We start from the raw sequence: 13,850 nt of genomic DNA, 5'->3' as shown, positions 1-13,850 counted from the left end.
TGACAGAATCGGCATTCAGTATAGCGTTGTTGAATCGTATAATCGCAGCACTGTCACTGTGAATGATGTGTCAAATGTCAATCAAAGCACGAAATTTTCGCGCCTTGTTTACTTCGTACTTTTGTAGGTTGAATTAGATAAATAGTGATTTTAATTTGTATTTAAAAAGAATAAACAAATTTGTAATTGATATTATCCGTTACTATATTTACAGAAATATTTCTGAAGCCCTATGTAGTTGGTGTCATGAGTATTTGTATTACTTGCATTAACTCATGTTTGACTCCCAATCGCTATCGGTAAAAAGTAAATTATAAGGGCAGTATATGCAGCATTCACTCCCCCTTGTAAAATAGTGTATAATAAATGTCACATGAATACAATCAAACTATTTGTTAATCGTAGAATAGTACTTTATTGCAATCGCTCAGTGGCAACAGTATTCATTCAGCACTTTGAGTCTTTTATTAGAACAAATCCTGCTAATGTGCCAGTGAACACCAGAAGTATGTCACAGAGAAGCATCACATCATTCTTTAACATAACACCTAAGGCTAAAGAAAAAAAGGAAATCAAAGATGAAGTAAGTTCTGTGTTCTGATTACTTTAACTTTATTTTAAATTCCTTGGTGCAGCACTGAGTGCCATGCACTTTAGGTCCTGGGTTCAGCAACAATGCTGTGATCACTTTGAATGGGTGGTGGGTTGTAAAACTGCCAGCTACTGCTCACAGGTCAATTCATCAGGGAAGGTTACTGACTAGCCATTACTTGTCCTAGCATAAAAAGAAAATTAGAGCCAAACTCTGTTATTGTAAAGCTTTATTAAATTTGGTATTACATATGTATGTTATACATTAATATAACACTTAGTTAAACTTAAAACTTTTAAATTTTCTGTAATTAAATTGGCCCTGGCCTTGAATTATGAAACATGTTTGATGTTTTATACAAATTTGTCTACTGCAGTGGGATCATGACCATCAAGTGATTATAACTATATTCATAAACTTAAAGTTACAAGGGTTAATTGTGGCAGTGCAGGTTCCAGTGAGTACTACCTCAATGCTTATTTCAGATTTTGTCAGTAGTTTTAAACTAAACCTTTTTCTGTTGGATTTTATATATGATTGCATGTCTGTCTTGTACATTACTGATCCAAGACAAGAGATAGTTATAAAAAGAAACATTCTGTCAAAACAAATCCACTCAGTCTCAAGAAAGATCTAGTATACATACTAATAATTATTTATTGAATGTAATTGCAGGTCACACCATCACCAGATACTTCTACAAGCAATGAGAGCACACCTGTTAATGGTAATGCTAAGGTATGAAATTAAAACATTTGTATATCAAGTGTTAATGGACTAAATAATACAGATATTAACACATATAGACACACTGCACTGCATTGCATTGCTGAGGATCTGTTTGGTGTGGAGTATACAGATTGAAGTAATTATAAATACAGATTCTCCTGTTGTTCGCGGAGTATAGCAAATTAAGCTTAATTTTCATAACACTGCAGTGTGTCAAACCAAAAGAAATAACTGATACAGAAGCTATGTGTTACCCAAACCATTTGTATTTTTGCTCAAAATCTGTTTAACATAAACACATGTGTTTATTTATTTAAACTCCTTAGGTTAAGAGAACCCCTAAAATCATAGATATAATATTGAAATATCGAATGTTGAAGAAAATTTAGAAAATAGCACAAAAAAGAACTATACAGAATAAATGCAGTAAAGAAAAGATTCATTAAACAATCGGTTTGAATTATAAACACATAGTTTTTTTTCTTTAAAAAAAAACTATGTTATTGCAAATTAGTGCCAAGTCTGTGGATAATCCTGAAATTTAGTTATAATAACACACAAAATTCTAAAATGTTCAAAAATGTTAACAATCTGGAACTTTGATTAAATCTATGTTTTAATTATTTACACACAGCTCATAAGATTGTGTAAATAATTCAACTTTTCAAATTAAAAAAATTATTGGTAAATATAGTTATAATTAGACTACTGACTGGCGCAGTGGGCAGTGACCCTGCTTTCTGAGGCCATGGCTGTGGGTTCGATTCCCACAACTGGAACATGTATGTGTGATGAACATGAATGTTTTTCAGTGTCTTGGTGTTTATCTGTATATTATAAGTATTCATGTATATTATTCATAAAAATATTCATCAGTCATCTTAGTACCCATAACACAAGCTACGCTTACTTTGATGGCAATGTGTGTATTGTCGCAGTGTATTTATTATTTATTTATTTATAGTGTTCTTTGTGTTCATTCTTAAGCAACCAAAATGATTCATAACTTTCCAACAACCTGGGTTAAATGGTTAGTATCGCGATTAAAAATAAATGTGTTACTTTCTGTATTTAACCAGAAAAGAAGATTTTATTTTGTTTTAAGTTTGTTTTTTACCATACCTCCTTTATTATTCCACAACTGGCAAGTGTCCTGCCATGGCAGAGGCCAGGCTAATGGTTGACTAACGCTAGACCGTGTCGGATTCGGCTGTAGCACGGTCAACTAAATATTAGTATTCTAGACATATTATTTTATAAAAGCTATACGGTATACCCGATCGGAATAGTGTGAGGGTCTCAAGTGTAGTATTGATGACTGTTAGCTCAGACTCTACAAAGTCTAATGTAAGCCTTCCGTTTTACACAGCAGTGTGGCCTTGGCCTAAATAATTGTTACTCTGTCTGAGAAATAGGAAATAATTGGTTTTCAGAGAGTTAAAAGATCAAGATCTAGTAGTAGTGAAACTGAGGTGAAGCGTGAGGAACCGTCGCCGCCTACTCCTGAAAAGGTAACATATTGCGAAATCACCAACTAGCTAATAAATCTTATTCTGACAAATATGCTATTCTACTGTTACATATCCTCAGTTTATTTATTAGATGAGTTTTTCACTATTATTAAGTGTGTTACAAATGTAACCCGTTTTAGTATCAATCGGCGATCTAATAAAATTTTAGAGCACTAAAGCTGCTATTGTGACTTAACTATGATAGTTAGATATACTTCTTCCCTAGTAATTAGTCCTTTAATCATGTGGTACATAATTTTTATCTATACCTATGTTTTCTCATAATGTTGTCTTAAGTGAGGGGTTTGCTACAGTCCGCTGACGAGTTTTTCTCCCAACAATAATATTTATTGAAATTTTGGCAAAATTAAACTAATAATATAAACTTTTCGTTGAAAGAAGAATTGGTGAAAATTGGTTAAGGTAAAGAGTTATGAAGTAAAATCTACAAAAACTTTCATCGCATATCCAGAACAAACCCTATTGTTATTCGATATGAAATATTTTTTTTATTTTAATCCCAAGTATCAGGAATTGAATTCAAATTCGTTCTGTAGTTTTTGCGTGCTGCGCGCACAAACCCACAGACACACAGACAAACAGTCAAAAATTAAATTTTTACGTACCATTGCTTTTTTGCAAAAATCACAGAAATTACTTGAACGCAGGTGTTGATTTGGTTTTATATTTTATGTTTTTTCTATTTACTTTGTAACCTTTTTTTTCTAAAATACTAGAATTTCAAGCTAGTGTCACAATAAATATATAGGCTTAAGATATTTATTGGATTATGAGGTCTATTCTGATTTAGAGTTATAGTTATTTAAAACATCAAGAATTTTCAAGATAACGTGATACCTGATAATAATTGTCACTATGTCAATACTGGTTTATAATAACTTCTCTGTAAGTCATATTCTCTTGTAGAAAAAGAAAGTCAAGCGGCAACGTATTGAAAGCTCAGACAGTGAAGCCGAGCAACCGTCTTGTTCTGAAGATAAACCAACTGAAATAAAATTAGAAAAGAGTGAACAGCCTAAAACATATGACTCACCTAAAAACAAAAAGTCCAAAGCTAAGCCTGATAGAAAAATAAAAGTTGACAAGAGCGACGTGGAAAAGAAAGTTAAAGTAGAAAAGAAATCTCCTTCTCCAAAGATAAGCCCTAAAAACGATGTTAAGAAAAGTCCTGCTAGTTACTTTACAGTCAAAGCGGGCAAAACAGACGAAAATAGCAAGAGTAATGGTGCTAAGACAGACAATATTGAAGATGGTGAGAAAGATAATGTTAAAAAAGTTGCGGGTAAGTCGCATAGTCTTATATCGAAATACTATTTCAGTCTAATCATTGCTTGAAATCGCAGCTATTTATTTAAGATTTAAGATATGACTCAGACACGTGCAGTCGCTTAATTCATTAAATTGTTGTGTTAAGAAATTCAAAACCCTAAACCTTACATTTACAGAAGTTGACTACAACCCAGCTAAAGCTAAATACCACCCAATACATGACGCGTGCTGGTCCAAAGGCCAGGAGATCCCGTATCTAGCACTGTCCAAGACTCTGGAAGCCATCGAGGCGACATCGGCCCGTCTGAAGATGATAGAAATTTTGAGTAACTACTTCAGATCAGTGATTGTTCTAACGCCGGAGGATTTGTTGCCCAGCATATATTTGTGTTTGAATCAACTCGCTCCAGCATATCATAGCTTGGAGTTAGGTGAGTGTTTCTTTGTGACTGTGACAATGCGAATATGATTTACAATTTGTTGGTTCGTTGGGAGAATATGACAAAGAGAGTACTAAAAAATAATGGTTCAGCCAAAGCCGTAAAGTTCAATGGTCGAATATTTAATTTTCTGGGATAAAATAAAGCCATTATAACATAACAACATTCAGAGTATAAACTATTTTCATTCAAAATTATAGCCAAATCATCAATTGTAAAGGGTAATAAATACCCAAATATTTTTTCCATTTATAGTACAATATAGTATACATATAGAATTATGTAAACTCGTCCTATTCCGAGAGGTGCCCTGTAGTGGGCAGTTAATAGAGGTACTCAATAGTTACACAATATGTGTATGAGTACCTTTTCGTGCAAAGTTATAACCTAACATATGCGTCCTTTAATTACATCTTTAGATCCAGCCGCACCTCATAGAAACGCAAGGCCTTTTTTTATTGTTTATTTATTCTTAATTAACAGCGTTACAGTAAAAAAATATTTTAAAATGGATTCACTTAAATTTAAGGCCACAAAGAATTCATAAATATTATACAAATATCAACAATACCTTTAAAACCAAAGAATATGTTTGTGCATGTAGGTGGGCGTTATAACACATTATATAACAGTATATTTTTTTAACAGTGTAACACGTTATAAAAAATGCTATGCTATCCCATGCTGCTATAATATAAATTATTTTCTGTGGTTATGTTATAATTATTTCTTTGTCAATTATTTTGGGTAGCGCAGCACATTTAATATTACATATTTGTTATTACAGTTGATAACATATTAACAGTTTCGAGTTCAATGGGTGGCAGTGGGCACGCAGTGTTCGTTGGTGCTGTCTATTGCACAACGTATTTTTTTTTTGGAAATTGCACATATAATAATTAATTATTACAACCTTGTGGTAATAAATAACTATTACCACAAGGTTGTAGTATCTTTTGTTTGGAACTAAATAAATAGTGCGAATAAAAAAATAAGTATAAACAGCCAGTGGAATTTATTCATTTGTCTTTTAAAAATCAGAGTTGGCGACTTAAAGTTTTAATGTAAATAAGCAGTTGCAGCAGGCTATGTAGGTACTGTTTATTGCCATATATTAACAAAGTAATTCAAAAATAGATGGAATAGATTTATTTGGTATAATGCGTTCAAAATATCCTAAAATTGCAATGATAAACTCGTCAACAGCGAGCAGTATCATCTGCATTTTCTAGGATCAGAATCGCATCAATTGCTATTTCGGACAATGGGCCGCTTTAATTAAAACAAGTTCCAAATTTTTTAATTTTTTTTTATCTCATAAAAACCATCCCACCAACCATCACACCTCAGACCATTCCTCAGTAATAATTCATTTTTCCGAGGTTTGCACAGTTAAGAAACAGAGCCAATTGTACAGATAATATAACTTATATCTAGCCAATAGACCAGTAAACTTTAGTCTAGGCAATTGAGTTCTAAATAAAAAATTCGCGGTTTATACATTAAGTATTTTTTTTTAATTGGTTATTAATTATTTCCACTAATTTTGATTTATCGATGGTTTGGAAGTACATAAATGTTGCGAATAATAAAATAGATATACGTCTTGAGATAAAGTCTTTCTGACTTATACATATAACTGCAACAACAACAAAAAACAAGCAATATTATTTTGATTTAAATTCATATCATTTAAGCGTAGCCGTTTACAATAACATTTATATAAAATTAGCATAACAGTATAATTCGTTAAAATAAAGCACCTATATTTGTGCAAGGCACACAGCCTGCGAGCGTGTGCGTTTGTTCGTGAGTGCGCGCCCGTGTGGCAGCACAGTGGTCAGATGATGATGAAAGGAACGCTGCGCAGGAATCGCGGAGACGTACTTGATGAAGGCGGTGGGGCAGTGCACGGGGCGCTCGCTGGCGCAGATGCGCGCAGCGGCGCAGCGCTGCGGTGACCTGGGCGCGGCGGCGCAGCAGGCACGCGCGGCGCAGCGCACCATGTTCGCGCCGCCGCCGCTCACTGTGCGCCGCGTGCTGGCCGCGCTGCGCGACGTGGCCGCCATGACGGGTGAGTGGTGGGGGGGGGCGCCCTAGGCTCCCGGGCGCGGCGCAGCAGGCACGCGCGGCGCAGCGCACCATGTTCGCGCCGCCGCCGCTCACTGTGCGCCGCGTGCTGGCCGCGCTGCGCGACGTGGCCGCCATGACGGGTGAGTGGTGGGGGGGGGCGCCCTAGGCTCCCGGGCGCGGCGCAGCAGGCACGCGCGGCGCAGCGCACCATGTTCGCGCCGCCGCCGCTCACTGTGCGCCGCGTGCTGGCCGCGCTGCGCGACGTGGCCGCCATGACGGGTGAGTGGTGGGGGGGGGCGCCCTAGGCTCCCGGGCGCGGCGCAGCAGGCACGCGCGGCGCAGCGCACCATGTTCGCGCCGCCGCCGCTCACTGTGCGCCGCGTGCTGGCCGCGCTGCGCGACGTGGCCGCCATGACGGGTGAGTGGGGGGGGCGCGGCGGCGCAGCAGGCACGCGCGGCGCAGCGCACCATGTTCGCGCCGCCGCCGCTCACTGTGCGCCGCGTGCTGGCCGCGCTGCGCGACGTGGCCGCCATGACGGGTGAGTGGTGGGGGGGGGCGCCCTAGGCTCCCGGGCGCGGCGCAGCAGGCACGCGCGGCGCAGCGCACCATGTTCGCGCCGCCGCCGCTCACTGTGCGCCGCGTGCTGGCCGCGCTGCGCGACGTGGCCGCCATGACGGGTGAGTGGTGGGGGGGGGCGCCCTAGGCTCCCGGGCGCGGCGCAGCAGGCACGCGCGGCGCAGCGCACCATGTTCGCGCCGCCGCCGCTCACTGTGCGCCGCGTGCTGGCCGCGCTGCGCGACGTGGCCGCCATGACGGGTGAGTGGTGGGGGGGGGCGCCCTAGGCTCCCGGGCGCGGCGCAGCAGGCACGCGCGGCGCAGCGCACCATGTTCGCGCCGCCGCCGCTCACTGTGCGCCGCGTGCTGGCCGCGCTGCGCGACGTGGCCGCCATGACGGGTGAGTGGTGGGGGGGGGCGCCCTAGGCTCCCGGGCGCGGCGCAGCAGGCACGCGCGGCGCAGCGCACCATGTTCGCGCCGCCGCCGCTCACTGTGCGCCGCGTGCTGGCCGCGCTGCGCGACGTGGCCGCCATGACGGGTGAGTGGTGGGGGGGGGCGCCCTAGGCTCCCGGGCGCGGCGCAGCAGGCACGCGCGGCGCAGCGCACCATGTTCGCGCCGCCGCCGCTCACTGTGCGCCGCGTGCTGGCCGCGCTGCGCGACGTGGCCGCCATGACGGGTGAGTGGTGGGGGGGGGCGCCCTAGGCTCCCGGGCGCGGCGCAGCAGGCACGCGCGGCGCAGCGCACCATGTTCGCGCCGCCGCCGCTCACTGTGCGCCGCGTGCTGGCCGCGCTGCGCGACGTGGCCGCCATGACGGGTGAGTGGTGGGGGGGGGCGCCCTAGGCTCCCGGGCGCGGCGCAGCAGGCACGCGCGGCGCAGCGCACCATGTTCGCGCCGCCGCCGCTCACTGTGCGCCGCGTGCTGGCCGCGCTGCGCGACGTGGCCGCCATGACGGGTGAGTGGGGGGGGGCGCGGCGGCGCAGCAGGCACGCGCGGCGCAGCGCACCATGTTCGCGCCGCCGCCGCTCACTGTGCGCCGCGTGCTGGCCGCGCTGCGCGACGTGGCCGCCATGACGGGTGAGTGGTGGGGGGGGGCGCCCTAGGCTCCCGGGCGCGGCGCAGCAGGCACGCGCGGCGCAGCGCACCATGTTCGCGCCGCCGCCGCTCACTGTGCGCCGCGTGCTGGCCGCGCTGCGCGACGTGGCCGCCATGACGGGTGAGTGGGGGGGGGGGGGCGCCCTAGGCTCCCGGGCGCGGCGCAGCAGGCACGCGCGGCGCAGCGCACCATGTTCGCGCCGCCGCCGCTCACTGTGCGCCGCGTGCTGGCCGCGCTGCGCGACGTGGCCGCCATGACGGGTGAGTGGTGGGGGGGGGCGCCCTAGGCTCCCGGGCGCGGCGCAGCAGGCACGCGCGGCGCAGCGCACCATGTTCGCGCCGCCGCCGCTCACTGTGCGCCGCGTGCTGGCCGCGCTGCGCGACGTGGCCGCCATGACGGGTGAGTGGGGGGGGGGGCGGCGGCGCAGCAGGCACGCGCGGCGCAGCGCACCATGTTCGCGCCGCCGCCGCTCACTGTGCGCCGCGTGCTGGCCGCGCTGCGCGACGTGGCCGCCATGACGGGTGAGTGGTGGGGGGGGGGCGCCCTAGGCTCCCGGGCGCGGCGCAGCAGGCACGCGCGGCGCAGCGCACCATGTTCGCGCCGCCGCCGCTCACTGTGCGCCGCGTGCTGGCCGCGCTGCGCGACGTGGCCGCCATGACGGGTGAGTGGGGGGGGGCGCGGCGGCGCAGCAGGCACGCGCGGCGCAGCGCACCATGTTCGCGCCGCCGCCGCTCACTGTGCGCCGCGTGCTGGCCGCGCTGCGCGACGTGGCCGCCATGACGGGGGGGGGGTGGGGGGGGGCGCCCTAGGCTCCCGGGCGCGGCGCAGCAGGCACGCGCGGCGCAGCGCACCATGTTCGCGCCGCCGCCGCTCACTGTGCGCCGCGTGCTGGCCGCGCTGCGCGACGTGGCCGCCATGACGGGTGAGTGGGGGGGGGGGGCGCCCTAGGCTCCCGGGCGCGGCGCAGCAGGCACGCGCGGCGCAGCGCACCATGTTCGCGCCGCCGCCGCTCACTGTGCGCCGCGTGCTGGCCGCGCTGCGCGACGTGGCCGCCATGACGGGTGAGTGGTGGGGGGGGGCGCCCTAGGCTCCCGGGCGCGGCGCAGCAGGCACGCGCGGCGCAGCGCACCATGTTCGCGCCGCCGCCGCTCACTGTGCGCCGCGTGCTGGCCGCGCTGCGCGACGTGGCCGCCATGACGGGTGAGTGGGGGGGGGGGGCGCCCTAGGCTCCCGGGCGCGGCGCAGCAGGCACGCGCGGCGCAGCGCACCATGTTCGCGCCGCCGCCGCTCACTGTGCGCCGCGTGCTGGCCGCGCTGCGCGACGTGGCCGCCATGACGGGTGAGTGGGGGGGGGGGGCGCCCTAGGCTCCCGGGCGCGGCGCAGCAGGCACGCGCGGCGCAGCGCACCATGTTCGCGCCGCCGCCGCTCACTGTGCGCCGCGTGCTGGCCGCACTGCGCGACGTGGCCGCCATGACGGGTGAGTGGGGGGGGGGGGGCGCCCTAGGCTCCCGGGCGCGGCGCAGCAGGCACGCGCGGCGCAGCGCACCATGTTCGCGCCGCCGCCGCTCACTGTGCGCCGCGTGCTGGCCGCGCTGCGCGACGTGGCCGCCATGACGGGTGAGTGGGGGGGGGGGGCGCCCTAGGCTCCCGGGCGCGGCGCAGCAGGCACGCGCGGCGCAGCGCACCATGTTCGCGCCGCCGCCGCTCACTGTGCGCCGCGTGCTGGCCGCGCTGCGCGACGTGGCCGCCATGACGGGTGAGTGGTGGGGGGGGGCGCCCCAGGCTCCCGGGCGCGGCGGCGCAGTAGTTATGGGTATCGTAGGAATGGGCGTCGAAATTTATATTACCGATAGTCAACATCTCCTGAGGATGCTCCGGTTTTTAAGCGAAACGTGCGTTGAGATTACATGGCCGATTATCTGTTTGGCATAACGATTATAAATTACACCATAAAGATTCTCCTGTTTTTCGCGGAGTTTTACAAATTAAGCTTTATTAGTATAATATACACTATTAGTGTTATGAAGACGTACTTTCTCTTTAGTGAAGGATTTTTGCAAGGCATTCTCGAGCGAGTAGTGGAAAATAAGTATAGATAATTATTTCTCTCGCTCTTTTATACAGGCCAAGCATCGGTGAACAAGAAAATTAGCAAAATCCAGTCCCTCTTCGTGGCGTGCACGCACTCTCAAGCGCGGTACTTGATAAGGTAATCCGGCTCTCCATAAGCAGGTGTCTATCGTCACGTCTCATTCATTCAATTATTATAATTTTTGCTGCAAAAGGGAAACGTTAACAGGTCGTACGAATATTCAAGTCACAAGTAATTATCGATGGTGCGATTTTACATAAAATCCGGTGAAAATTTAAATGGTGCGCGACGACTTCGTGTAACCTCTGAATTCAGTGGCAGGTGGATAGGACGCGGTGGTCCTGTGAACTGGCCAGCAAAGTCAATCAATTTAACAACGTGGGTTTTATTTGTGGGCTGAATTAAAGGGTTCAGTGGATACCGAAGAAGCTCGTAGTGTTACTCAGTTAAAGCATAATAGACGCATTAAATGTTGTAAAAAGTGATCGAGAGAAACATTAAGTTTAAAAAACAACAATCAGGAACGTGCCCGATTGCGCATACAGAAACAATTTGAACAATTTAAGATATCATTCGATATTAAGATATATATCGTTCAAACGCAGGTATTTTCACTCGTAAATGCCGCGACGTCGCCGGCGTCGTAGTGTGTCTTACGAATATGTAGTTTTTTATTATGCAGGTCTACACACAAACGATATTAGGAAAATACTACGGTACTCAACCTATATTTAACTTGCCCGTTTCTCCGAGACGATTGCAAAGTGCAGCCAGTGTGTCAGCTGCCGGCCCTCCCGACGGGTGTTGCAGGAGCCTGGAAGGCAAGCTGCGCGTCGGGCTGGCCGAGCAGTCGCTGCTGCAGGCGCTGGCGCTGGCGAGCGCCGCCACGCCGCCGGCGGGCGAGCGCGCGGGCGAGCTGGACGTTGCCGCCGACATCAGTGCCGACGAGTTCAAGGTCAGGGAGGATTACGCTTTTGACACCACTCATGTTTTGATTTTTCTCCAATATCAACTTCTAGCTGTTGCGTAAGTTCCTATTCCGCACTCGTTACGGTTTTCTACAAATCCTGCGTGAACTACTTTTTTTCCCGAGACAAAAAGTAGCCTATGCTATTCTCCGCTCTTTCAAGTAATAAAATAAACTTCTAAGTTCTACTAGTCCGGTACGTTGATACCCATATGGACAGAGTTGTGAAAAATTACGTCCCACCTATATAAGTATAGAAAACACTGTGTTAGAGATGTGAAGATGATAGACCGGTTTACAGCTGCCCAAAAAACTAGCTGCCCAATACAGCTGTTGCTAATTTGCAGTGGGCAGACCAGTGTCATATATATTTTCTATAATTCCATCAAATACTATTTCGGACTATGGGCCCCTTTAATTAAAACGAGTGCCATATTTTCTAAATAATTGGCACATTCAACACTTGGAACCATAAAGAATATCTTTAAAAAAAATCTGATATAGGGACCCTTTATTTCTATAACTAGATAACTTCGTTAAAATATAAAAAACTTAAATTAAAATCATTATTATTCAGCTCAGTTATGCAGATTAAGAATCAAAATACATTTATAGATAGTCAGTTAGAATCTTTGACTATAAAAATAAAATTTAATAATAATTTTTCATTTTAAAAATAATATTTTTTTCAAAAGAACACGTTGATATTCAAAATCAAAAATCATCGCTTTATTACAATCAACACAGAAAAGCCTTCTAGTAAAAGTAAAACAAGGTATAAAGTGCATTTAAAGAAACCGCCACATAATGGTTTGATATCAATTTAAAACTCGGTCCTGCACCACGTTCTTACACAGTTACAACTCCAGACGGTGAATTTCGTAGAAAAAGAGAACACATTATTTCACCCAAGTAAACAAATTCCTTCACAGCCATTCTTCACAGCGTCCATTTTTTGTAAATCATAATTAATTCAAATATCTACATACCTGAAGCGTATGACAGCAATTACAAACTAATGAAATGTATACGCGACGCGTGTTCGAATTGGCGGGCAATTATTATGAAACTAATTTCAATTTCAATATTTCTTTGCGATCGAAATATAAAGCATTGCTTACTTAACTCGGTCATAAAATCAATATTATTGGTTAAGTTTATCTTAATATTATCGTTAATCGAACAGCTCAAAAAAAAAAAGCTATATTTAGCATGGAGTTTGATAAACAGCAGAATTATGAATTCATAATATTTCTATATTTATAAAAACTACAATTCATGGGGGTTAAAATAACATTCAAAGATTTATGTGTTTTCATTTTTGATGTTTATATACTCTCTCGTTTTGTTTTACGAAAAAAAATCATGAGCTACTACTAGTATTAAAATATAAAAACAATCTGCATTTTCATATTAATCAGTTAGATAAAATTATTTTCATTTGGCAAACCACTTCAATTTGAACTTTGAGTAGATGGCATTCTTGCAACTCAGAACATTTTTTTTTTCTTTCCCGTTATGAAAAAGCCAAGGTATATTACCACAGGCTAGTAAATGAATAGTTGGATAAGTCACCGTAGAGCCATCACACCTCAGAGCATTTCCTCAGTAATAATTCATTTTCTATATTTTGCACAGTTCAAAACATGTATCGACACAGATTATATATCTTTAGTCCATAGACCAGTAAACTTTAGTTCAGTCAATTGAGTTCTAAATAAAAAATAGTTTCGCTTCCAGACTTACACAAGCCTTAAGCATTATTTGAAAATTATTTGAAAATAAATTATCTAAATAACAATTTTTTATAAAATTTATACCTACAATAAATGCTATAGCAGTTTACAATAACAGTTATAAAAATTGAGCACAGCAGTATATATAATTCGTTGAGTAAAAATAGCAGTTACGCCACAATTACGTCCATTATAATTGACACACACACACACTCACAATCACACACTAACGGACAATCACGCTCACGTACACACACGTTATACTTATTGCACCCGCCGTTTTTGCGTCGCGGGGGTTAGAAAGGCGTGAAGAAAGGACTAATCGAAGCGTCGAAGAAATGAAACGAAAAATATTAAGTAAGGATTCAGATTTGTAGAGCCCCTAATATATAAATGGTTTACATGTGCCCTAGAATTTTGACAGTGTGCCGCGGGCACCTTTCTACAACTCAAATTTGAGAGTATTTATTTATATACAGTATTATAGGTTCATCTCTGCACAGGAAAATGCAAAAGTTGTTATGGAATAATTTGAAAGAGCAATTCTGTTATTACTGATAAAATAGTTTATAGATTTTAATTTAAAAAAAAATAAGTATTGTACATAGGATACTTTGTATTCCAAATACCTTCTAATATTATGAAAGCGATAGTGAATTCTTTAGTAAGTCCATTCACATGTCCATAAATAATACTTGATATTTTCATAGAGATTTTTTTGCAGGAGAGTGTCCTACGCAAATGTTAAGTTATACATATCAAGTTA

At 45.9% G+C, this 13,850-nt stretch overlaps 1 protein-coding gene across 1 annotated transcript in view; it reads left to right on the top strand.

The window, feature by feature from the left end:
* The first annotated feature begins 81 nt into the window (after window positions 1-81).
* Window positions 82-13,850, top strand: part of LOC120637620 (DNA ligase 1) — a 31,036-nt gene continuing 17,267 nt past the window's right edge. Inside the window, exons 1-9 of the mRNA XM_039909524.1 lie at window positions 82-123; window positions 215-583; window positions 1,268-1,330; window positions 2,755-2,832; window positions 3,760-4,135; window positions 4,299-4,553; window positions 6,433-6,636; window positions 10,414-10,498; window positions 11,192-11,336. Coding sequence (XP_039765458.1) covers window positions 374-583; window positions 1,268-1,330; window positions 2,755-2,832; window positions 3,760-4,135; window positions 4,299-4,553; window positions 6,433-6,636; window positions 10,414-10,498; window positions 11,192-11,336 — 1,416 coding nt within the window. The 5' untranslated portion in view covers window positions 82-123; window positions 215-373. The remainder of the gene's footprint in view (window positions 124-214; window positions 584-1,267; window positions 1,331-2,754; window positions 2,833-3,759; window positions 4,136-4,298; window positions 4,554-6,432; window positions 6,637-10,413; window positions 10,499-11,191; window positions 11,337-13,850) is intronic.

The sequence above is a fragment of the Pararge aegeria genome, chromosome 1 (genome assembly GCF_905163445.1).
Source record: "Pararge aegeria chromosome 1, ilParAegt1.1, whole genome shotgun sequence".
Taxonomy (NCBI): Eukaryota; Metazoa; Arthropoda; class Insecta; order Lepidoptera; family Nymphalidae; genus Pararge; species Pararge aegeria.
Note: the sequence above shows the minus strand (reverse complement) of the source record. Positions and strands in the feature narration are given on the sequence as shown.